At 45.2% G+C, this 26514-nt stretch overlaps 1 protein-coding gene across 1 annotated transcript; it reads right to left on the reverse strand.

Annotated features, from left to right (window-relative positions):
• FRO1 (NADH-ubiquinone oxidoreductase-like protein) lies at window positions 1-26064 on the reverse strand. Its single transcript, XM_086815011.1, has 5 exons — window positions 25847-26064; window positions 4701-4789; window positions 4079-4208; window positions 3625-3654; window positions 1-330 (listed from the first exon to the last, which is right to left on the reverse strand). Exons 1-5 carry the CDS (start codon window positions 26006-26008, stop codon window positions 271-273), a joined length of 471 nt encoding a protein of 156 aa, XP_086671137.1. The 5' UTR covers window positions 26009-26064; the 3' UTR covers window positions 1-270.
• Between the last annotated feature and the right edge of the window lie 450 nt (window positions 26065-26514).

The following is a 26514-nucleotide window of genomic DNA, read 5'->3' on the forward strand; positions in this document are numbered from 1 at the left end:
TTCAAACAATGCTACCATGCTCATGTATTCCAAAACGATTACTCTATATCCTTAAGTTTCACATGTACACAATTTTTTTGATATTACAGCTGATACGTCGCTCAATTGCAATGGACTTTAGGAAGTAGGAGTGCAGATTTCAGAGTTCACAAAACGATAATTTATTCAAAGGCTGGCAGCCATTGTCGTGAGGTGGCACCCCAGCATGATTGGGCAAGGAAGCTCATCTCACGGAAGATCTGAAGGTGGTTTCGAAAAGGCTACCATTCTTTAATTTCCTTCCGGGTTAGGAGGTCCTCTGTACTTAAAGTTGTCAGCGTAAGCCTTGGGCTGCAACAAACATCACCACCATGCCATGATTCAGAAGCCAGAACCCAATTCAAGTAGCATTTACAAGGGGGGGGGGGAAAAAACTGAGAAGAAAGCCAAGACTGTATTTTGAACACCCATGTGCCCACCGCCCGCACACTCACCCAACCACCCACCCACCAACCTGGTGATGGAGCTATCAAGCTATCACTAAGATAGCCGCCCATTCGGAACACTTTAAAAAGGTAAGCACTGTGTATTGAATGGCCATAGATGTTTGAGCTCTAATTGATGGTATTAGCCTACCAATAGATCTCATCATTTGAATTTATCTAGAGGGCCTGATCAAGGTCCTATCCCTTGGGTATTAATAATCCTCCCAGTGGCCAACCCCTACTACTACGCTTGCTGAATAGCGAGGATGACAAAGATACGCTGAATCTCTACGTTTGCTGAATAGAGAGAATAAGAGAGAGATACGCTGAAGCTCTACGCTTGCTGAAAAGAGAGAGCGAGAGAGATACGTTGAAGCTCTGTGCTTGCTGAATAGAGAGAATAGAGAGAGAGTTACGCCTGTAGAGAAGTTGGTGTTTGAGGCAGTGTCTGCTTGGCTATCTAGCGATGGTATTCACTCACTTACACATGCTTTTTTGCCCGCAATAAAAGCAGTGTTCTCGAACCTAAAGTCACCCACATTACCGTAATTATTAATAGCCTGGCCCCATACCAAGTGCCAGCTTTTTGAAACACATCGCTCCACAGAGTGTACCAAATCACAAAGGCTTTTAAAGTGTCTGGACATAGGAAACGCACTAGCAGGGCTGCCAAGGACAAAACTCTCTCTCTCTCCTGCATGCAGATTGATGAAGGTCCTCACACATTGCCAGTGCACACACTTCCAGGTAGCATGGGCAGGCTGGCGGCAGCATGAGATGCATCTAGGCCACAGTGGACAGGTGTGAGCACCCATGAGCAAGTCGGGCAGGTCATGAGCAGGTGGACTAGCAACCGACCTGCAACTATGCCAAATGGGGCGCTCTAAATAGGGACCCCACTCCCTACTTCATCATCATTCACTCCAGCCCCTTCTCCTGCTGCCCAGCCGAAAAACAGTAGCAAAGCAGTCCTAAATGCAAAGGTCAGCCACTATTCTTTTGTAAACAAGGTCATAACGTGAACAACTTTTGAGCAATTAGCATTTTCAGTTTTCAACATCCAGCCATAGCTTAATTCTTCAAACATGATCAGTTTCTAGCCATCGCATCTTTCCCAGCCTAGCCACTACATGTAACCAGTAGCACCAAGGAGACGACGATGGTCATCTCTAATAAGATCATTCCACATGATGGATTGTCTGTCTGCCTCTTCCTCTGATCTCGAAAACCTCTGCTTCAAGAAAGATCTCCTCCTCCAAGCTCTGGTAACATTGAAAGAACAAGGCAAGAGGGTGCTCTGTAGACTGCCTCTGTGAAAATAAAGCGTGCACTAGGCATCCAAACTCTACCAACACAGGGCATACATCCGGAGATCTCATAAATAAGACGTTCTTCCAAGGGTCGGTGTGCCCAGGAGAAAGCCTCTCACCATTAACTTGAAAAGCAGGGCTCTGCAATAGATACCCGGATTAATAATATTCAGCCTTCCTTCCAACTTGGGGCAAATGATAGTGTCCCATGCAGCTCTGGATTGTATGTAAACTATGCAATCCAAACTTGACCAGAGGAAATTGTGGACAAGTCTCCGCAGCTGTAAGATCTCATAAACACAAGACAACAAGACTAGTACCAAATCAAAGGGATGCAGCTCACAGGTCTAAACCCATAGACCACCCCCGAGCCCAAAGATTAAGGCTTCCATGGACTGTGTTCCAGGCCTAGGCACATGCCTTCTGTCATCCGACCACACCGGTAGGATACAATACAATAGAACCACAATATAGAATACAATACAATAGAACCACAATAGGACCACTCACTTATATAGCCTCAGTCAACCTATAAATAGCAGCTGATTCATAAATAGCTATACTTTATGGGATAACACTTATAAACACCTTAACCCTTGTAATGACAGCCTGCTGCACTAATCCTCAGGGTCCCCTAGGCAGCAGATTCAGAGGATTCCTGCCCTCAGGCCACACTGGGAAGCTTTGGGATTACCCCATTGATTCAAAAGACATTTTGGCACGGACCTTGGCACTCTTATAGGAGGAATCAGATATCCATTTTTTTCTGGCCATTTTTACATGGCAGACTTCCTGGTATCACTGGCGAGTTATCTTTGGTGTGGACCCTAGATGTTCAATAGCCTCTGCAAATGTACAGAATTGTAATTGGGGCTGCAAAGCTGCTCAGGGAATCTGGCGCTCTATAGCTCAGCTAATAGGCAGATTGAGGAGAGGCACTATCTACATTACTTTGGGCTCTATTGCCTTGCTTGCGCAGTCTAGAACACAGATTGTCTCTGAGGATAGGAACCATGACACTGCCATTATGATTGATAGAGGAATCACCCAGAAGTGCACGCTACAAGATATTCCTGTCTCACCACACACCACCCTTGGGGAGGCTTGACACCACTGATTATCGCCAACATCACAGCCTGGCAGATCTGGAAAACCAAATGCACAGAGGCTACTGAGGGCATTCAGATTTATGACACCCAGTGCATCTGCACTATTGGGGAGATATCATCTATACTCTTCTGGCCACTTGGGCCTACATTCAAGAACCGTCCACATAAGCGCAATCAAAGTGCACTATCTTCATGAGAGAGTGGGATCAAGGGATCTTCTCATCGAATCACTGTGCAGTTTCTTGGCATCACCACACCCCTGATTGGCTGCGGCTATCTTACACTCTATGATGATAATCTACAGCTTTCAGTCGTGCTTTTGCACTTGTTCTTTCTTACTTAACAGAAGTATTTTTTGTGCAAAAAAAATAAAATCCCCTTTTCAGCCGTACACCTTCATACATAATTAATGCCTACGGACAATGCCCTAGGCCTTTCCTCTTCACACTGGCCATCTCAAACATTGATTAAGCCCTCTAGACTACCTATATGTGCACCAGTACCCAGGGGAATCCCATCAATATCAGCATTTCTCTATGCATTTGCACACGTGTTTGCATGAGTGTATATACGTATACATGCATAAGTATGAGAGAACGCAAATATAAATATAAGTGACCGATAAGACTGTGACCATATTACATGAAATCAGATCACTTGTCTTGAGCAATAAAACATCTCATTTAATTAAAATCATATCGCATGGAATGGAACAAAACTACTATTGACAATAAAGCACACCTTTATAATAGGACGATGCGGTTCCTTGATCTGCATCAAAAACATCCACAACCAGAAATGATCAATCTATGGTCAAGACACAAGGATAGCAATATCATGCATGCGTGCCTGTGTGAATGTGGGCACAAAATGCACTTCATAGGTTCAAAAGGTATGCATTTGCATTCACCTACTGCTAAGCCCAGCCCAAAACTTCATATGAATGAAGTGAGTAGTGGTGAATATGAAATAGGCTTGTAGATAGCAAATCCTTATATAGACTTTGTGTCAGTGTTCACCCATGTAAGAAAACTCAAAAATGTCTCCCATTATCACTTTCACGTTTACAGACAACATGCATATCAACACAAATCTGAGCATTTGTGTCACATGACTGAATAACTCAGTGTTTTTAAAACAGTCCTGCTAGGAAATGTACTGACAGAAAAGAATGGTGCAGACTTAGTTAACGTACCGTGTAATCCCAACCATGCTTATTGACAAAATTGATGGCGGATTCTTTGCTGTCAAAGGTTAGTGCACCATCTCCCAAATTGGCATAAGGATCTCCGGTTGATGTCCAGCCCATCAAAGGATTTTCCCATCTAAAACCAATCACAAAAACCCATATGTACACACACACACACACACACACACATACATAAATATACAATTTTATGTACATATGTACATTTGTATATATATGTGTGTATACACAAACAGGGATACATATCTACGAAAGCGCACGCGCACGCATATACATGTGTACAAACATGTATGTTTACAATTGTGTACATATGTGTATATACATATATATATGTATACACATGTATGTGTGCATATATGCACATATATTACATGTATATACATACATGCATGTATGTATGCACGCACGCACGCACACACACACACACACACACACACACACACACACATATATATATATATAGAAACATGTGTGTGCACACGTGCGCAGGTACACGCCCACCCACCCAAATATAGGATCATCAAATATTCAGGTGAACTAAGCAATACAATATTCCATAAATCAATAAATTTAGTTGATCGTGAACACGCAAATTTATATTAGAACATACTTGTCTGTAGAATTGAAATTAATTTTCCACTTTCCAGTATTTGCTGAACCCTGTTGTGATGCTGTTCGGGCTGGAGAATAAATGACTACCTGCCCAAAATCATGAACCAAATACATCAAATAAAAAATGCAACACTAAGCAAGGTTAGAAAGCATGACAAGTGTGCAACTACAATACCCTAGTGTGACTCTCTCTGAGTGTACACTACATGGCTCTATCCCTTCAAATTGTTAGTTCCCTTGACAGTGCTTCAGTAATCATGACACATGCATCTGAAGCTTGATACATGTGGCATCTCCTCTTTATCTTCAAGCAGAAGGTTGGTTTTACTCTTCTCCGGGTCTGCATTATCCAAGCTTGGATCATGGATGAATTACATCTTCAAGTCTTCATAGGAAGCAACAATCTATCCGTCTAATGGTGATGCCAACAGCAACAATCTATCCGTCTAATGGAAAATCTGCTGCTGTTACACTTCAACAAGCTCCTCAAGATCTTCAAAGTTAGTTGCTTGTCTTCTAGCTCACAACACAATTTGACACGAAAACTCATGGGCAATCACAGTGCACACTCAAGAGGTTGCTCGGACCCTTGGAGTTTGAAGGGTTGTGTGACATCTCCAACAACCAGTGGATTAATACAGGTAACTGCATGGGTTCCCCAGGACCCCGATAGTAAAACTGTGTAATCCCCAAAATTTTATAAAAATAATAAATAATAATAATAAAATCATCTAGCCATCCTATCTCATTCAGAACTTGGAATTTTCTTGAGCCACGCTTAAACATGTGCAAAACAACCCGAATCAGGCTTTCTTCATTGTCCATCAGATCGAGCTGTTTCCTTTCTTGTACCACTGTAGGGGAGCTGTTTCTTATTATTGATTAGCTTCTTTATGGAAGGACCAAAAATATTGAAGGAAACTTTGGGGCACTTCTTTTCAACTTGCTTTAATTTCCCGGATCATCAGTTTTGTCTCCTGTGTTAATTCACTTAATGTGTGCCTCTCAAATCCTTTGCTAAATGCTTTACTGACCCTAAAATCGACTACTGTGTTGCATGGATCTACTCATACACATGTCGGGCCAATGACATAAACAGGCAACTAAATGCTGCATTGATCACTTAAAAGTGGCAAAAACTTCTCCCACTTTTGCAATTGATCATATACGGCAGTTCAACACAACAAAAGCTGTCTGGTCGAAAATTTCAGTGTGACCATTGTTGTAAGGTTACTAGTGCAATGGAAGTGTAAAAAGAGAGAGATGCACACCGGAAGACTTGTAGCACACTCAATCATCCACAAGTAATCCTAATCTAACTTCTATTACACATAATATCTACAAATGAATGTCCTGATCTACAAAGGGTATCAAGCTGTTGATCGAAGCCAGTTTTAAACGACCCCTGCTGGAAGTTGTTCCCCGCTATCACCATTTGGTCCCTTCACCAGTCTTGACCAGTGTTTCACACACTGAGCGGAACCAACGTGTGATCGGGGATTTTCCGCAGAAGAAAGCTAGAGCATTTTACTGGCATGGTTTGGCTTGAAAGATGGCCATACAGCATGAGCAGCATGGGATTTTATTCATCAAAGTGACTTATAATATTTATAAGTCTATGTGTTCACGTATCATTAATGATGGGCTGGACATATTATTGTTTTTGGGCTTGGACATGTGGACAAAAGAAGGCGCCTAGATGAAACTTGGGCATCAAGCTGTCATGGCCCTGTGAAAATGGAACAGCACAAGTGTGGGCATGGTGGTTGTTGAGACAAAATATTGAATGATTCACATGGGGGGTGCCCGGACAGAAGTAATGATGTGTGGACATCCCTAGGTGTGAAGGGGGGAACTAGAACATTAGAATTTTAATGTTTTATTGAAAGTTGCCCCTAGGCCTTAGTGGCCCCTAGGGAACTTTAATAACTTTTAAAGTTGGGGCCCTAGGATTATTATGGAGAGGGGGCAACTCCACTTTTGGAGTGCATGCCTCTCTCTCTTCTCTCTCTCTCTCTCTTGCTTTTTAGGAGACAAGCGTGTATTCTCAAGCGTGGAAGAGAAAGGAGAAGAAGTCGACTGCTGAATTCTGTGCTGCTGCTGTTTTCCTCTGCAAATCCAGTCGTACAGTCCACGTGTGCAGTCCGTACAGCACTGTACGACTGCAAGTACAGTACGGCTGCTGTACTTTGCTGCAGATTTCTCTGTTGGTGCAGGCGGCGCTGAGTTGCTGAGCAAGCACAGGAGCTGCAGGTTCTGACAGAAGCCGTACAGCAGGTACAGCAGTACGACTGTTGTCTGGTGGCTGTACTACAGGTACAGAGCTGTACAGCAGGTACAGTCGGGTACAGCTGGGAGCAGGCGCATCAGTTCATTCAGGCGACAACAGAACTGGCCGTACAGTTCTGTACGGACAGATTCTGACACGTGTGCAGAGGCTGTACGAATTGATGCAGTACAGATTTTCAGGTCTGCACAGTTGGGTATTACACTGAAGTGGATGCTGAGAGGAAGGTACAGACAGGTTCTCCCGCACGTGTGATGCAAAGCTGTTGAAACAAGTGTGCAAGTACAGACTCGTACAACTACTTCCTCAGGTGCAGATCCACGAGCTGATTTTGGAAAGCTCTGCATTTGTTCATCTATCTCTCTCTATTGCTTTATGTCTGTTGCAGATTTGAGCTATCTGGCCCCTTGTGAGAGGAGGGGTATGGCAGATTGAAAAGGGTGGAGACAGAGGTTGAACAGTACATGTATGTATGAGCTGAGATGTTGAATCATGTGCTTGAGATATGCCAGATGTATGCTCATGGCTGCCTTGCTTAGTGGTCTTGGCTGATCAGAGGGAGGCACAGTGTGTTGTTTTGAGACACAGATCTGTGTGCGTGAATCCTCTGTGCTAAGAGGTATTGTGGGCTGTCAGATTGGACATACAGGTGTAATCTCTTGGCTGATTTTGTTGTACTCAGCCTTTCATACTTTTGAAATTGAATAAAGAAATACCGCAAGGGGCGCCAAGATTTGGGGCCAACAGGTGTCGCTCTGTTTTCAAATTTGGGCACTCTAGCTCCAATCTGTCTTGTTTTCACATCTAGACTACAAGTGGACGGGTGACTGCTAGTCTACCGCACTCTGGTTTCTATCAGAGGCCGGTTTCAAGGTTCCGTTGCCGGGACCAATCATCAACTTTCTGAAGGGGGTGAGCTCGTGGTTGCCTCGAAGAAAGCCATCGCTGAAAATTCAGCAAACATGTCTGATACAGAGGATGAGTACTGCTATCATAACGAAGAAGAGCAAGAGACTTCTCCTGAGAGAGATGTATCTGAGGATATTCATGCAGGAGAACAGGCTGCAGATGCTGAGCCTTATGAGGATGTAACACAACCAGAGGATGTACATGGTAAAGAGGATGATGATGCTCGGTTCAAAGATCGTTTGGCTAGTGTTATGGATGTATTTATGCAGCTCACTCAGAGTGAGAGATTTGCTGAATTTATGAGATCCCGCACAGAGCCCGAAAAGAAGAAGAAGAAGGTTCGTTCTAAGAATCTTCCTCAAGGTCATAGTGGTGCCATCCCACAGGAACCATCTCTTAGCCAGTTTCCGAACATGCAGCATGCTTATGGAGCAAACTCACAGAGTTCCTTCTTTGGACAGCCATCAATTCCTCAGCAAAACATGCATCAAGGTTATTTTGGTGGTGGCTCGGTGTTCCAATCTATGACTGGGGGTTACCCTCAGGGAGGCATGGGTATGCACGGGCCTTTTGGAGCTAATTTTCAGCCTAGTATGCAGGGGAATATGTATGGTGGTATGCAGTCCGGTATGCAAGGAAATATGTTTGGGGGCATGCAACCTGGAATGCAAGGCAATATGTTTGGTGGTATGCAGCCAGGTATGCATAACGGAATGTTTGGAAACATGGCTGGGATGTATGGTATGCCAGGTGTGGGAATGGGAAATGTTGACCCAATGATGGGCATGAACGTTGGGGGCAGCAATCTTGCGAAACCACTTCCATATGATAATCTAATGCCTATGGGAAAGGCGAAGGATTACAAGGAAGGGGGAGCTGCAGTGAAGTTTGATACATTCAGTGGGGCCAAAGATAAATTGAAAGCACTTACCTTTTTACAGCAGTTTGATGCTGCTTTTTCTGGTGGGAATTACACAGAGTCCTCTAAGGTGAGGAAAGCTGCCACTTTTCTCAAGGGCAATGCTTTGCAGTGGTGGTCTACTCTTCTTTTGCAGGGCATAGCACCCACTACTTGGGTACAATTCAAACAGGTTTTCTCTTCCGTATGGCTCACATCTACATTTGAGGTGGATGTTATGACCGCAGGAGTTAGAGCCAACTTCATTGACACAGGAGTTAGAGCCAACTTCATTTCACCACATTTGGCTGGCAGATTGGGGATTCGTGCAGAGGCGATGGGGCCGTTACATGAGGCTAATATGGCTTGTCCAGGGTATGCAGAACCCGTTACTCCTATCATTGGGAAGCTTCGGCTTCATTTGCAAGATTATGTGAACAGCGAAGAGTTCTTTATCATGCCACTTGATGGCTGTGATGTTTTGTTGGGGATGCCATGGTGCCACAGAGTACATGCGGTGGTGGATACTTACAATAGGAAGATCACTCTCACTCATAGAGGGAAAGAACATGTATTGGATGTAAAACTCAAAGGGGAATCTGTTCCTATTGTATCCGCTTCGGCGATTTCATCAGTAATGAAAAAGCATCTTTCTGCGTACTTAATTTATGTAAAGGATGCACAAGATGATGAGTCTAAGTCTAATTTGTCTATGTTAGATAAGGACAGGACTGATTTCTTATGTGGGTTTCAAGACTGTTTTTCCGAGTCATTGCCAGGAGAACTTCCTCCTGAGAGGCCAGAAGATCATGCCATTGATCTGATTCTTGGTAGTACTCCACCAAATAGACCGCCGTACCGTGTTAGTGCAGCCCAACAGGAAGAGATTATGAGTCAGGTGCAGGAGCTTTTGAATAAAGGGTTGATACAGCCTAGCTCATCACCCTTTTGCTCACCTGTACTCTTGGTGCAAAAGAAGGATGGTTCTTGGCGCATGTGTATTGACTACAGGGCGTTGAACAAGAATACCATCAAGAATCCATTCCCCATACCGAGGATCGATGACATTTTGGATCGCTTACAGGGCTCCACAGTCTTTAGTCGTATTGACTTGAAAAGCGGGTATCATCAGATACGTATTAGACCCGAGGATGTGCATAAGACGGCATTCCGAACCACGTTTGGGTTGTATGAGTTCTTGGTTATGCCCTTTGGTTTGACAAATGCGCCTGCCACATTTAACAAAATGATGGACAGGATTTTCAGGCCTCAGAGAGAGTTTGTGGGCACATTCTTTGATGATATGATTGTGCATTCACAAACTGAGAAAGAGCATAGAAGGCATTTGGCCATTGTGTTTTCAGAACTCAGAAACCATAGGCTAGTTGTTAATGGCAAGAAGAGTGAGTTCTTTTTGCAGGAGATACATTTCTTGGGGCATATTGTGTCTAAGCATGGAGTCCGTATGGATCCAGCAAAGGTGGAAGCGATTCTTAATTGGCCAGCTTTGAGGACCGTGCATGATGTACGCAGTTTTCTAGGATTGTGTTCCTATTACAGGCGGTACATACGGTACTTTGCTGAAATTGCTTCGCCTCTTCATGCCTTGACAAAGAAGGCAACTCCCGTTTAGATGGGCTGATCGGGAAATTACAGCATTCAAAAAGCTCAAAGAAAAGCTTACTTCAGACCCAGTATTGGTGTTACCGGACCTCCGAAAGGCTTTTGTTGTCCAGTGTGATGCATGTGGAAGTAGCATTGGTGCAGTTCTCATGCAAGAGGGACATGTGATAGCCTATGAGAGTGAATATTGCAAGATGCCGAGAAGCATTTACAGGTTTATGAGAAAGAGATGTTGGCTGTAATTCACGCTCTTTCTACATGGAAACTACTTGCTTGGGGCTGATTTCACTGTGCAGACAGATCATCAGACCTTGCGTTATTTCCTCACGCAGACTAAGCTTTCAGAGAAGCATATGCGTTGGGCAAACTTTTTGTCAATGTTTCACTTCCAGATTGTGCATGTGGAAGGCAAAAAGAATGTAGTGGCAGATGCTTTGTCATGCAAACCGCAGGTCTCTGCAGTTTCACTTGCTTATCATCATGAGCTTGATGAAATGAAAGAGCAGTATGCCCATGATGAGGACTTTGAAAGGTTGTATGATCACATGTCTGAGGGTCAGCGGCATGAGCACTATACTCTCAAGGATGGGTTTTTATTGATGCATGGCAGACTGTACCAGGCCATTGCGTCTCAAGGTTATGATTGAAAGTCATGCACCGTATGCAGGTCATAGAGGTATTGATGCCACGGTCAAAGCAGTGGAGACTTTCTTTTATTGGCCAACCTTGAGAAGAGATGTTGATGCCTTTGTGAGGCAATGCATCGTATGTCAGAAGGTAAAGTTTGACCGTCAAAAGACACTAGGGTTATTACAGCCTTTACCTATTCCAGATAGACCTTGGGAGAGCATTGCCATGGATTTTATATTTGATCTTCCACGGACACAAACGGGCAATGATGGCATTTGGACTATCATATGCAGGTTCAGTAAGCAGGCTCATTTCATTCCCGTGCGTAAGACGATCAAAGTGGATCATATGGTGAAGCTGTTCATGGTGAACATCTTCAAGTATCATGGCTTACCTACGTCTATCATTAGTGACCGTGATCCATGGATGACGAGTTTGTTCTGGAGAGGGTTGTTTGACAACATGGGTACAACTCTCAAGTTTTCATCGTCATTTCATCCGCAAACAGATGGTCAGTCAGAAGAGGCCAATTCTACAGTATTGAATCTTCTCAAGTGTTATGTGTCAAAGCGCAAGCAACAATGGGAAAAGTATCTTCCTTTGGTGGAGTTTGCATATAACAACACTGTACATACCTCGACAGGCAAGGCGCCTTTTGAGATTGTAGAAGGAGGGAAGAAGGTACCACCCATTTTGCATACAAAGGATAAGATCTTTGAGGCTGATCAGTATGTGGAAAGTTTGGATGAAGCTTATCGGAGGGTTAAGTTGGCACTCCAGAAAACTCAGCAGAAGCAAAAGAAAGCCGCAGACCGTCACAGACGTGATTTAGAGTTTGCATTAAGTGATTGGGTTCTTTTGCGCTTTGAAAAGGCTAGACTCAAGAAGATGAAGGGTAAAGAGCGCTTATTCCCTAAATTGAGCATGCGTTATTATGGGCCTTTTCAGGTTTTGGAAAAGATTGGTGAGGTAGCCTATCGCTTGAAGCTACCAGATCACTGGAGGATTCACAATGCTTTTCACGTGAGTCTCCTTAGACCTTTCCGTGGGGATGTGCACTGGCACATAAAGAAAGGAAGGTACGAGGTAAAGTTTCCCGTCGCTATCTTGTGAAGTTCAAGAACTATTCACCGATGGATGCGAAGTGGATGGAGGAAGGTGACTTAACAGATTCACCCCAGGTTTTGCAACTTTATCTCGATGCCTTTGAGTTAGAGCCGACTCTTATTGTGGCTCATGCAGGTTCAGCAGAGCATATGGGTCTGGAGCATTACTTGATGCTCAAGAGGGGGGTAGCACCTCCACTCCCTTGATACAGACAGGCTCAGATGACATCTAGAGGTCGCTTGGTGCAGTTTTTATCTCACCCGAAGGTACTGAGGCTGACAGTACATCTGTTTATGGGACTTCTATGATATATGTGTACTAGTCACATGGGATTTTGTGGATATGTATGGTTCACAGTGGTATACAACTTGGACTATTACTACGCCATTGGTTTGCAGTGAATGATGTTACATGTGCATGGCTTAGAGAGATTGGGACGCTGATCTTGCCATATTGTATATTTCACTTTGGATATTTTGTTGTATCACCAAAATGCAATCGAGGACGCTTGCCATTTTTCAAGAGGGGGGTATGTCATGGCCCTGTGAAAAATGGGCATGGTGGTTGTTGAGACAAAATATTGAATGATTCACATGGGGGGTGCTCGTACAGAGTTAATGATGTGTGGACATCCCTAGGTGTGAAGGGGGGAACTAGAACATTAGAATTTTAATGTTTTATTGAAAGTTGCCCCTAGGCCTTAGAGGCCCCTAGGGAACTTTAATAACTTTTAAAGTTGGGGCCCTAGGATTATTATGGAGAGGGGGCAACTCCACTTTTGGAGTGCATGCCTCTCTCTCTTCTCTCTCTCTCTTGCTTTTTGGGAGACAAGCGTGTATTCTCAAGCGTGGAAGAGAAAGGAGAAGAAGTCGACTGCTGAATTCTGTGCTGCTGTTGTTTTCCTCTGCAAATCCAGTCGTACAGTCCACGTGTGCAGTCCGTACAGCACTGTACGACTGCAAGTACAGTACGGCTGCTGTACTTTGCTGCAGATTTCTCTGTTGGTGCACGCGGCGCTGAGTTGCTGAGCAAGCACAGGAGCTGTAGGTTCTGACAAAAGCCGTACAGCAGGTACAGCCGTACGACTGCTGTCTGGTGGCAGTACTACAGGTACAGAGCTGTACAGCAGGTACAGTCGGGTACAGCTGGGAGGAGGCGCATCAGTTCATTCAGGCGACAACAGAACTGGCCGTACAGTTCTGTACGGACAGATTCTGACACGTGTGCAGAGGCTGTACGAATTGATGCAGTATAGATTTTCAGGTCTGCACAGTTGGGTATTACACTGAAGTGGATGCTGAGAGGAAGGTACAGACAGGTACTCCCGCACATGTGATGCAATGCTGTTGAAACAAGTGTGCAAGTACAGACTCGTACAACTACTTCCTTAGGTGCAGATCCACGAGCTGATTTTGGAAAGCTCCGCATTTGTTCATCTATCTCTCTCTCTATTGCTTTATGTCTGTTGCAAATTTGAGCCTTGTGAGAGGAGGGGTATGTCAGGATGGAGACAGAGGTTGAACAGTACATGTATGTATGAGCTGAGGTGTTGAATCATGTGCTTGAGATATGCCAGATGTATGCTCATGGCTGCCTTGCTTAGTGGTCTTGGCTGATCAAAGGGAGGCACAGTGTGTTGTTTTGAGACACAGATCTGTGTGCGTGAATCCTCTGTGCTAAGAGGTATTGTGGGCTGTCAGATTGGACATTCAGGTGTAATCTCTTGGCTGATTTTGTTGTACTCAGCCTTTCATACTTTTGAAATTGAATAAAGAAATACCGCAAGGGGCGCCAAGCTTTGGGGCCAACAGGTGTCGCTTTGTTTTCAGATTTGGGCACTCTAGCTCCAATCTGTCTTGTTTTCACATCTAGACTACAAGTGGACGGGTGACTGCTAGTCTACCGCACTCTGGTTTCTATCAGAGGCCGGTTTCACAAGCCAAGAAAAGCATAAAAGTTGATATATTTGGGCAAGTTCAGTTATTTTTGGGCCAAAACTTGGAGTACAAGCCAAGGAAAGCATAGAGTGGATATTTTGGGCAAGTTCAGCCACTTTTAGCCAGAAAGGGGAAAAGCACTTCAAAAATAGAGCTACTCGACTATATTAAAGCAGGTTTGGGCTGTTTTATCATCATGTGCATCCCTCCTGGAGATTTTCTCTCTCCTCTCTGCTGGCTGACTTGTTCCAAAGATGCTACAGGGCTGGTCGACTTCCTCCATAGATGCTAACAGGGCTGGCCGACTGCAGATTCTCTCTCTTCTCTGTTGCGTTGGCCGTACGGCAGACAACCCTGTTGCGCAAGCCGTACAGAGGGTGTACAGCACCCCCTCTTCTCTCTACGCTGACTGTATGGAAGGTACAGCAGCCATACAGTGGTGCTGCAGCGAAGGCGGTACAAGTTTCCACAACAAAGGGCTATTTTTGGCTGTTTTTATGGAGCTGTTTGTGGGACAGCTTTGAGGTTTTCTTCAAGGGCTGATTTGAGGCCCAGTTTTGGGGCTGATTTGGCACGGAGTTCGGGGCAGCTTTTGGCTTTCTACCGGGCTGATTTATGGATGGTTTATAAGCTGATTTTTGGGGACTGTTTTGGGACAGTTTTGGACAGCTACTAGAGATGTTTGTATCTTGGCACTGGATAGTTTATCTGGGTAAGATTTGTGCTGATGCTTTGTGGGAAAATCCGGTGCTGTTTGCACCCGCACCTTGGCATCTTGTAAAAGCTTCTGTGTGAATAAAGAAGTTCCTATGGGGGGCCAGCCGTTCCAGCTCAGTGCGGTGTTTTTATATTTTATATGGTTCTTCCGTTGTGTTTTCCATGCTCTGTCTAGTATTTGAAGTGTTGGTCATCTATTACCGTTCCGGGTCCCCTACCTATTTGTGGCACCCGCTCTTCCAATCGTCTATGATCTGCTTGTTAAAGAGGAGAAGATGCTAAATATTTCATGTCTTGATGAGAAATGGCAAGGCTAGGGCACCTAATTATAGGGCACCATGGGGGTTGGTCAGCCTATAGAAAAGGGCTGTCTATCCGGTCTATCTTGTGCAAGTGTGTCACCAACCCTCTGACTACTAACATGGTACATATCTGGCCTAGGCATGTGTATGGATCTCATGGACAGGTAACAGGATGATTTTGACAAGTGTATGGATCTCTTTGGTTGGGATTCAGTGTTGGGGTAAAGGCGTTATGCCCACCCTTATAGTGTGTACAAGCCCATAAGTTATAGTACATAGTACACTTAGTACTTTTAATGTACTAAGTGCACTATGTGTACTAGTGCAATATACATGTGTGATAGGGGAGTCACACACTCATGCCTCATGAGTTGACTTATCCCCACAACTCTCTCTCTCTCTCTCTCTTGTGCTTCTCTGTGTATGTCTCCCACATGACCTAACCCTAATTCTCCCACATCAACTGGTATCAGAGCTTAGTGATCCCTCCCTCTTCCCTCTTCTCCTTGATAGCTGAACGAGCTGCTTGCTTTGCTGCTGTCATACTACAGCTGTGGCAAAGAGCGCTGAGCAGCTTGCATCAGGGTCACAGCATCCAGGCGAACAAGGAGTCAGTCGCAGCCAATCAAGCGAAGAAGCAGGCTGCAAACCAGAGCCAAGCGTCACTGAAGCGAGAGCAGCGCCTGGCCATTAGCGAAGGGAGCCCGTCGACTTAAGGCGTGTAACGCTGGGCGTACATACGCTAGGCGAAAGCAGCGTGTGAGCGTGGACTGGCGACGAGTTGCTACCAGGCGGAACAGGCGAATGCGTTGGTGAACCCGACGTGAAGATTACACACCTTGTGGCTTTTCGCCTGCAGCAGCCAGGCGGAACAGGCCTTCAGCGCTGGAGGTCCACACGCAGAGGGCATCTTCAAAAGCTGCTGCTGGCGCTTCGTGGAAGGTGCAAGTTCTACATCTTGTGCACCTTGTGCCTGCGACTGCCCTCTTGAGGTCTTCCGTGCTGCTGTCCACAAAGCTCTGCAGCGTTTGGATCAGCCTGAGCGTGTAGCAACATCAGCAAGAAGCCTCCCTCCCTTTTCTGCAACAGCATCAAATTTTCTGCAGCAGCATCACCACCCCCCTTTCCTGCAAATTGAAGAAAAATCAGAAAATTACAAGATATTCTGCTTCAATTTTTTTGGGATTTGCAATTGAGCAAGTACAGTAATCAATTGAGCAGGTACAGGTGCCCAATTGCTCAAGTTTTGAGCAAAATTGGCAAAATTGGGTGACATTGGTCACAATCAGGATCAATTTGCAGGAAATTGGTCACAATCAAGATTAATTTGCAGGAAATCGGATGTCAAAATTTGGGGCTTTTGATGTAATTGTGCAATTAAGCACTCATACATGCTGTATGATGTGAAAAATCGCACATTTAGGCAAAATTGCAGCAAATTGCAGTGCAAATCAAGGGGCTTTTGTGCCGATTTGGTTGATTTGCATGCAGGCAATCGCATTTGATGCTGTGGATAATGTGTTGATGCCTTACAAGCACTCAATGTGCCTGTAAATCAAGGGGCTTTCATGTATTTGATGTATATGTGGCCAGGGGGAAGCATCGTGAACACTCTGGATGCCTTCATGTGCGTCAATGTACCATGTATGATCAGAAATCGATCTTAAATCAAGGGGCTTTTCAAGTTTGTATGCTTGTTGAGCTTGGCAAAGCAGCAGGCAAGACATTTATGCCTTGAATCCTCAAAAATCAGCTTGCAGTCAAGGGGCTTTTGCCCAATTTCTGTTCGGGACTGTTGTATGCAGTGTACAGGACTGTAAAAGTCTGATTTTCACTCATTTGGACAGCCAGGAGAGCATTTATTGCTTTTGTACCTGCTGGTACAGATTTGGCACATCTTTGTGCATGTTTTGGCATGGCTGTACACTGTTTTGAGTGACCAAAAGGTTCAATTTCAGCTGCTGTACTTGCCGGTACAGGTTTGGTACATCATTTGTGAGCAATTGGTACTGTTGTACAGTACTTTGGAAGGGCAACAGAGCACATTTAAGGTGCTGTCCAAAATCTGCAGCAACCAGATTTTGATGATTTCATCACATAAAGTGGGAGAAAAGTTGCATTTGTGCTTCCGCAGTGGGAGATAAAGCTTGGGAGAAAAACTGTGAGCACTTTGTGTGCTTTTGGTGCAGTGTTTGCACATTTTGCAGGGAGTCAGGCATTGACAGGTTGCATTTTGCTATGGCAACTACAGGTGAGAGCTCTTCATTGCTTCATATCAAGAAGCTTGAAGGCTCGCATAATTATGATATTTGGCAAACCCAGTGCTACAATGTGTTGCTCCAAAAAAAGCAGCACAAGCCTATCAAAGAAAGGGGTGTGATGCCCGCTTGTCTTACTGCTGAAGAGTGGGAAGATATGGATGAGCTGGCAAGATCTACTATCATGTTGTCTGTGTCAGACTCATTACTTTTCAGCATTCGTGAAGAGAAGACAGCTTGGGGAATGTGGCAGAGATTGCAGGACTTGTATGCCCAACAAAGTGCCTCAAGCAAAGTGTATTGGTTGAAGAAACTCATAGGTCTTCAGATGAAGGAAGGGGCGTCTATGACAGCCCATCTAAATGAGTTTAATGGTATTGTCAGCCAGGTCATTAATCAAAAGTTGGCAATGGACGATGAGTTCAAAGCCACTTTTCTGTTATGCACTTTGCCAGAGAGTTGGGACACATTCAGGACAGCCACTAGCAATTCGAATGCTATGCTGTCATATGCAGATGTTGAGGGTGCTCTTCTTCAAGAAGAGATGAACAGGAAAAACAACTCTGTTGGAAAGTCCAATGCAATGAATGCACGTGGGAGATCCCAGCAAAGGGGGAAAAGCCAAGAAAGGGGAAGGAGCAAGTCTCGCTCCAAAAAGGATTTGGAATGCCATTATTGTGGCAAGAAGGGACACATTAAAAAGCAATGCTACAAATGGAAAAATGATCAAAAAGAAAAGGGAAAAGGCAAAGACAAAGAGAAGGATGAAGCCAAAGATGTAAAGCCAAAGGGCAAAAGTGGAGTCAAGATTGAAGAAATCAATGTGTCACATGCAGGTGGCAGTGAGGATGAGGTCCTCTTTACGTCTTCACTTGATGCCCATTCACTTCTTACAGGTGGTCATGGTATGCACTCATGGATCATTGATTCAGGTGCCTCCTTTCATGTCACAGGTTGCAGAGACTTGTTTGTCAGGTATACTGCTGGCAATGAAGGAGTGGTTTACTTGGGTGATAACCATGCATGCAAGATTCTTGGCAGAGGTGATGTGAGGCTTGTGTTTTCAGATGGCTCACAGCTTATGCTCCATGATGTCAGGCATGTGCCTGAGATCAAGAAGAATCTGCTTTCTACTGGACAGCTTGATGATGCTGATTATGTTACCACATTTGGTAGTGGAAAGTGGAAAATTAGTAAGGGCTCACTGGTTGTTGCCAGAGGCTCTAAGGTGGACACTCTTTACTTCATGCATGCAGGTGTTTGTCACCATGCTAATGTAAATGCAACCGAGCTGCCGGAAATTTCTGTGGCATAGCCGGTTGGGACACATGAGTGTCAAGGGAATGGAGCAATTGTCTCGTTTGGGTTACTTGCCTTCTCTAAAGTTTTCAAGTTTTCAGTTTTGTGAGCATTGTATATATGGTAGGCAACTGCAGTGCCCCCACAAGAAAGCTCTTGGACAGAAAGATGCTCAGTTAGAGCTTGTGCATACAAATGTATGTGAGATGCCTCAGCTTTCTTTGGGAGGGGCAAAATATTTTGTGTCATTTATAGATGATGCCACACGCAAGGTGTGGGTTTATCCTCTTCGTCTGAAGAGTGATACATTCTCAGTGTTTGAGAAGTTTGTTGCTCTTGTTGAGAATCAAACTGGCAAAACACTGAAGGCTTTGCGTTCCGACAATGGTGGAGAGTATATGTCCAAACAGTTTCAGGACTTTTGTGATGCTAAAGGCATCAAGAGGGAGCTCTCTACTCCTTATGATCCTCCACAAAACGAGACAGCAGAGAGGATGAACAGGACCATTCAGGAGAAGGTCCGTTCTATGTTGTCACATGCTGCATTACCTCATGGTTTTTGGGCTGAAGCTGTTATGACAGCCGTTCACCTTATAAACAGGTCACCTAACACGAGGCTTGGTGGGAAAGTGCCAGAGGAAGTATGGACAGGGAAGCCTCCGTCATACAAGCACTTGAGAGTGTTTGGTTGCGTTGCGTACGTGCACATACGCAGGGAAATGCGCACCAAACTTGATCCTAAGTCTCACAAATGTATATTCCTAGGATATGGTGACAGAGGTGAAATGGGGTATAGACTTTGGGATCCCGTGAATAGAAAGATTATACGCAGCAATGATGTCATTTTTTATGAAACATGCATGTATAAAGAGCCTGCAAGGCAACAGGAGCCTGGCAGAGTCATCTTTGATGATGATGGACATCATGGACAACAACAAAGGGCTGTAAATCAGCCATTACAGCAGGAAAACCAGCCCTTAAATGGTGCTGAAAATGGTCCAAATGGACAGCTAGAGATGGCAGAAGATATCCCTATGGATATACCACAGTTAGAGGAGATACCGGGCATGATTTTTCAGCCTTATGGCATGGAACAGGAGCCACCAATGGGTGATATGCAGGCTGGACAGCAACCTGCAAATGATGGTCATTGGGTACGGAGGTCCACAAGACCCTCAAGAGCCCCTGACAGGTTTGTTCCAGGGGTTGACTACTTGATGCTTACTGACTGTGGGGAGCCCTCATGTTACAAGGAGGCTTTACAGAGGGCAGACAAGGCTCTATGGGAGCGTGCCATGAAGTCAGAGATGGATTCTTTGCACAAAAATGGAACATGGAAGTTGGTGCATTTGCCTGCAGGCAAGAAAGTTTTGCCATGCAAGTGGGTATACAGGCTCAAAGTTGCACCAGATGCAAAGCCAAGATACAAAGCCAGGTTAGTGGCTAAGGGCTTCAAGCAGGAATATGGTGTGGACTTTGAGGAGATCTTCTCTCCAGTGGTCAAAATGACCACACTTAGAGCTGTGTTAGCTTTGGTTGCACATGATGATCTGGACTTGATTCAGATGGATGTGAAGACTGCTTTTCTTCACGGTGATCTCCATGAGGAGATATATATGCAGCAGCCAGAGGGTTATGCAGTGAGTGGAAAGGAGAAGCTTGTATGCAAGCTGAAAAAGAGTCTTTATGGGCTCAAACAGGCACCAAGGGAATGGTATCATAAATTTGATACATTCATGAAATCTCAGAAATTCAGGAGAAGTGACATAGATCACTGCTTGTACACCAAGAAAGCTTTGGATGGCAGTCTATTGATCCTCATCTTGTATGTTGATGATATGTTGATTGCCGGGAAATCTCGTAAAGAGATGGATGCCTTGAAGAAGAGGCTGCATGAAACCTTTGATATGAAGGATTTGGGTGATGCAAATCACATCTTGGGTATGCGGATACTTCGGGACAGAAATCAGCATGTGTTGTATTTGTCTCAGAAGGAATACATTGGCAAAGTCTTGCAGAGGTTCAATATGGACGGGGGGAAGAAGACTAGTACTCCTTTGCCTCCATATGTAAAACTCAGTGCTATGGACAGCCCACAGTCAGATAGAGACAGGGCTGATATGGCCAAGATTCCGTATGCTTCAGCTTGTGGCAGTCTCATGTATGCCATGGTTGCTACTAGGCCGGACATTGCATTTGCAGTGGGAGTGGTTTCTAGATACATGGCCAACCCTGGCAAGAAGCATTGGGAAGCAGTGAAAGGTGTCATGAGATACCTGAAGGGCACACAGGATATGTGCATTTGCTTTGGCAAACAGGATGCATTAGTGCATGGTTACACGGATTCGGATTATGCCGGTCATCCAGATAACCGGAAGTCTACTACCGGTTATGTATTTACATTCACAGGAGGTGCTGTGTCATGGATATCCAGGATGCAGAAGTGCACAGCCTTATCTACTACAGAGGCCGAGTATATTGCAGCCACAGAGGCTTGCAAGGAGGCATTATGGCTATCTCGGTTAGTGGTTGATTTGGGTTATCCAGGGGATATTCCATTGTTGCATTGTGACAGTCAGAGTGCCATCCAGTTGGCAAAGAACCCTGTCTTTCATGCAAAGACGAAGCATGTGGATGTGAAGTATCACTTCATCAGAGAGGTGATAGAGAACAAGCAAATTCAGCTTGTTAAGATTCATACGGATGACAACCCGGCTGATCTGTTGACAAAGAGTTTGCCTCCGGAGCGGTTTGCTCATTGCAGACACTTGATGGGCATTGGATGAGGCCATTTTCAGCCTTGATATGGCCTTGTATATTATCATGTACATGCTGATTTTTCTTTTCCTTTACTTAAGGGCACTTTGCCTTTAAGTGGGAGGTTGTTGGGGTAAAGACGTTATGCCCACCCTTATAGTGTGTACAAGCCCATAAGTTATAGTACATAGTACACTTAGTACTTTTAATGTACTAAGTGCACACTGTGTACTAGTGCAATATACATGTGTGATAGGGGAGTCACACACTGATGCCTCATGAGTTGACTTATCCCCACAACTCTCTCTCTCTCTCTCTCTCTCTTGTGCTTCTCTGTGTATGTCTCCCACATGACCTAACCCTAATTCTCCCACATCATTCAGGATAGCACACTGCGCTCTTACAGGGGTGACATCTCCCTTGTGAGCTAGTCAAACTAAGCTTTCTAAACGCTCAACTTAAGCAGCAGTTCATTGTCCCACCCCTCATCCTCATGGTCCTACGCGTCCATGCAAGGTCGTCAACGCTTGGAGATGGAACTCAAGTAAAGAAAAGTGAGGAATCAAGAAGGTAACTTCATACCATGCTTTTTTCCCCTTTATAAATAGAGAAAAAATCTCTAATTTGCACAAAAAACCAAGGGTTTGTTTTTTTCAAAGTGTATGCTTTTTTATGACTCTAGGTGTCAAGTAGAGAGGACAAGTGGCCTTCCCTTGAGTTCTTACAAGATCTTAAACGACAATCACGTCACATTTTCATTGGCAACAATTCCACTATACCAATTCATAGTGAGGTTAGGATGGAGATCATTCCCGATGGCAGAGGGGGGAAGCATTCCTCTCGTGTTCTTTACGTCCCCGCACTTGGTTTTCATCTACTATCAGTGCATGAGGTTTGCAAGACTCGCTTCCGGGTGGAGTTCGAGGGGAATTCTGTTGCTCTACGGGATAGAGAAACAGGCGGGATAGAGAAACAGGCCAGGTTGTTTGGAAAGACAGAGTGGAGAACAATATCTACAAACTCTTAGCACTCTCATCTCTGATAGGCACTCAAATCAATGACTTGTGGCACTTTCGGTTTGGCCACTTGAATGTGGATGCGCTACGGCGGGCTTTTTGGGACCAGATGGTGGTTGCTTGCCATATGTTGGCAACAAGCAGGGATGCTGTAGTTCTTGCATTCGTGGTAAGCAGCACAGGGAATCTTTTCCGAAGCAAGCTTCCAGGCAAGCTTCGAAACCTTTGGAGTTGATACACACCGACTCGTGTGGACCTATGCAGACCCCATCCTTGGGAGGTTCTTTGTATTTTATGCTGCTGCTTGATTATTGTAGCAGATTCACATGGGTTTATTTCCTTTCCCAGAAGGACCAAGCTTTTTCTCGGTTCAAGGAGGGGCATGTGATGGTGGAGAAAGAGTCTGGCTCGCAGAAAAAGACTCTTCGGGCTAACAAAGGAGAAGAGTTTCTTCCAATGCGTTTGTGCGGTTTTGTGCGGAACATGGCATCAAGCGGGAGCTGGCCAATACAAGTTCGCCTTCAAAGAATGGAGTAGTTGAGCGAAAGAACCGGACTATGGTGGAGATGGCGAGGACGATGTTGGAGCATCGTGATCTTCCTCGTCCACTTTGGGGAGAGACTGTGGCTACGGCTGTCTATATCCTCAACCGGTCTCCGACGACTTCAGTACCAAACATGACTCCCTTTGAGGCATATTTTGGCAAGAAACCTGATGTCTCGCATTTTCGTGTGTTTGGGAGCGATGCGTATGCTTACATTCCGAAGAAGTAGAGGGGGAAGCTCAACTCAAAGTCCCAAAAGCTTATCTTTGTGGGATATAACTCTCTTTCCAAGGGATACAAGTTATATGATCCAGAGAGGAACAAGGTTGTCGTCAACAGGGATGTGGTCTTTGATGAGCATGTTCCAGCTTCCACTATTGATGAGCCGCCACTTCTTGGAGACCCAAATGAGTCTGATGATCGATTGTTCCAACTACACAGCCTCAGTCAAGTCAGTTGAGGAGGTTGAGCCCACGGCTAGAGATGAGCCCCCGCACAATAGGAGGCTCCGCGTTCTGTTCGAGTACCAGGTGGTTGTTAGACACCCTTTGGGCGTTAGGTGTTACGGAGCTTCCCTCCGACTGGACCACAAAGGACGGACCTCAAAGATCACATAGAGTTCGTGACAAAAGTCATTAGCGGAGCCCTTACAAAACTATGCTTTGATGTCTCGTATCATGCGGGACAAAGAGCCCACTTCCGTAAAGGAAGCCCTTTCACAGGATACTTGGAGGAAAGCCGTGCAAGTGGAACTGGATGCCATAGAGAAGAATAAAACTTGGGAGTTGGTTCTGAGGCTGTCAAAACAGTCAATCATTGGTTTCAGTACGTCAAATGGGTCGGTGGACAAACACAAAGTCAGACTTGTGGCTAAGAGTTATGCTCAGCAGCCTAGCATCGACTATGAGGATACCTTTGCACCAACAGCGAGGATGACCACGATTCGGCCTTGCCTCTTCTCAGCGGTGGCCCGTATATCAGATGGATGTGAAATCCGCGTTTCTTAATGGTGACTTGCAGGAGGAGGTGTGTATGTTGAGCAGCCTCCAGGCTTTGAGGTTCCAAGATCAAAGGGGATGTTTTACAGGTTGCGGAAGGCCTTGTATGGTCTTAAGCAGGCTCCCAGGCTTGGAATTAGAAGATTGATTCCTTCTTTCTACGGACTGGATTTCAAAGATTAGTTACAGATCCTAACTTGTATCTCTTTCGGAAACACGGGTTGGTCACGTTGATCATTCTTTATGTGGATGACCTCGTTCTCACTGGCGGTCATGTGGAGCACATTGCAGTGACAAAGGCTGCCTTGTCAAAGGAGTTTGAGATGACCGACTTAGGCTTAACCCACTTCTTCTTGGGATTGGAGATCTGGCAGACCCAAAGGGGGTTCTTTGTCTCTCAGCAACGGTATGTCCATGAGTTGCTTGAGGCCTTTAGGATGGAGAACTACAAGCCTATCACGTCACCGATGGACCCAAACACAAAGCTTACAGTGAATGATCCTTGTGGGGGGGCTGGTTGATGCCTCTCTGTATCGAAAGCTGGTTTCTGGTTGCCTAACACCAGATTGGACTTGAGCTTTCCTGTGGGGCTGTTGAGCTCGTTCATGCAGACACCTTTGAAGTCTCATTGGGACGCAGGATTGCGGATCTTGTAGTATCTGCACGGTACGAAGGATCTTGGACTCTTCTACGACACTGGAAGGGAAACGAAGGAACGAGTCTGACTCCAAGGTTGGAGTGACTCAGATTGGGGAGGAGATCCAGACATGAGGAGACCTACATCAGGCTATAGTTTTACCCTCGGCTCAAGAGCTGTTTCATGGAGCAACAAGAGGCAGCCAACTATTGCCTTGTCTACAGAGGTAAGAGTACCAGGCTTCTTGTGGTGCTTCTTGTGGTGCTGCTTGCGAGGTTGCGTGGCTGCGGAGGTTGCTTGGCGAGATTGGGTTTCCACAGAAGGAGCCCACAATCATCCAGTGCGATAACCAGAGCTCTATCGCTATTGCTCGGAATCCGGTCTTCCATGCCCGGACCAAGCACATAGAGATACAATATCACTTTGTTCATGAGAAGATTTTGGCTGGTGACATCTTACTTCTTTATTGTTCGACGAAGGACAATGCGGCGGACCTCTTCACGAAGTCTCTACGTCAAGCTATGCTCCGGCGGCACTCCAGCTCACTAGGGTTGGTTCCACATTCAAGAGCTGAGAGGGGTTGTTCGCAATCATCTCCTGTCTATACATTGCACCAAGGCCTCTGTTGTGGGTGTGCCGCCCAGTTTTGGTGTTCTCCCATTTTTCCTCACTCTCCATGTATTTTTCCCATTTTTCTGGGTGTAGGAGAGCTGTCGACTGTCACCTTTTGCTGGCCAACTGGTTTGTTGCTACCCAAAAGGTTAATTTAGCTCAGTCTAGGTGCCCACGTCCATGTCACCCGACAATGCCCATCACCCGCTCATTGTATCCGCCATGCTCATGCCCTTGCTCATGTTTGTCCGCACAGGTTGTGCCAACCAATGTGCCACTGCCCCAACACGGCCATGCCATCAAAACATGGTGTAATGGAGCCAGAGGTGGACGAGAAACAAATATCATTGCAACATGGTACTGAGGATCCTACATGACACGCGAAGAGGGCCGAGTCTAAGTGCCATCCAAACAAGGCAGTAGATTTTCATGATGGCAAGGTTATTCTGACCATATATCCCGCACGTCAAACCAGATGATCCCCCTCCCTCTTCCTTAAGGGAATGTTCACAAGGTTTGAACCCAGAATCTCGGGCTCTTCAGCATCAGGAAATATGCAATGTATGTATGTATGCATGCATGTACGTATTGAGAAGAAAGGCAGAATGCTTACTCGACGTTGGAGATGCTTTTCGGGGATGCCGGAGACCTCTCCGATCTCGCCGGGTTTCACCGATGAGGTCTCTGACGAGAAGGGCCGGAATTGTTGAGAAAATCTGGGCACCCCGCAAGCGCGCACTGCGTGTCGAATCACTCTCTCCATCGCCAGAAACATAAGCTCTCTTCGACGAGCAGGCAAGTACTCACACTTTTGAGGGGGCTTTGTCCGGGGAGTCCGGACAGCTTCGCGAGCTAGCAGTGGGAACTCGAAAAAGAACTAATTTTATAAACAAAGGAATGTGCAATAAAAACAAGCCATAAATTGAATCTCTTTTTTTTTCCCGGGAGGGTGCATTTGTGTGCTGCCATCCATCGTGAAGCCCCTATGTATCGAACCCAGGTCCTCATCATGGAACCCGACAGTTCTACCAGTCAAGCCATAAATTGAATATCTTAAGCCACATAGCTATAATCTTACAAACAAAGGAAGGTTCCATAACCACAAGCCATTGGTGTAAAAACTTCAGCCACCATAAAGCCACTTATAGGCAATAGTCTCCATTGGATTTTGTTAAGGCATACAAATTTCTCGTATACACTTACAGACAATACTCTCCATCGGATTTTGTCAAAGCATACAAATTTCTCATTGGCTTACTTACCTCAAGCAATGAATTCCAT

Source organism: Cibotium barometz, chromosome 2 (genome assembly GCF_041138505.1).
Source record: "Cibotium barometz isolate CiBa-2024 chromosome 2, ASM4113850v1, whole genome shotgun sequence".
Lineage (NCBI taxonomy): Eukaryota > Viridiplantae > Streptophyta > Polypodiopsida > Cyatheales > Cibotiaceae > Cibotium > Cibotium barometz.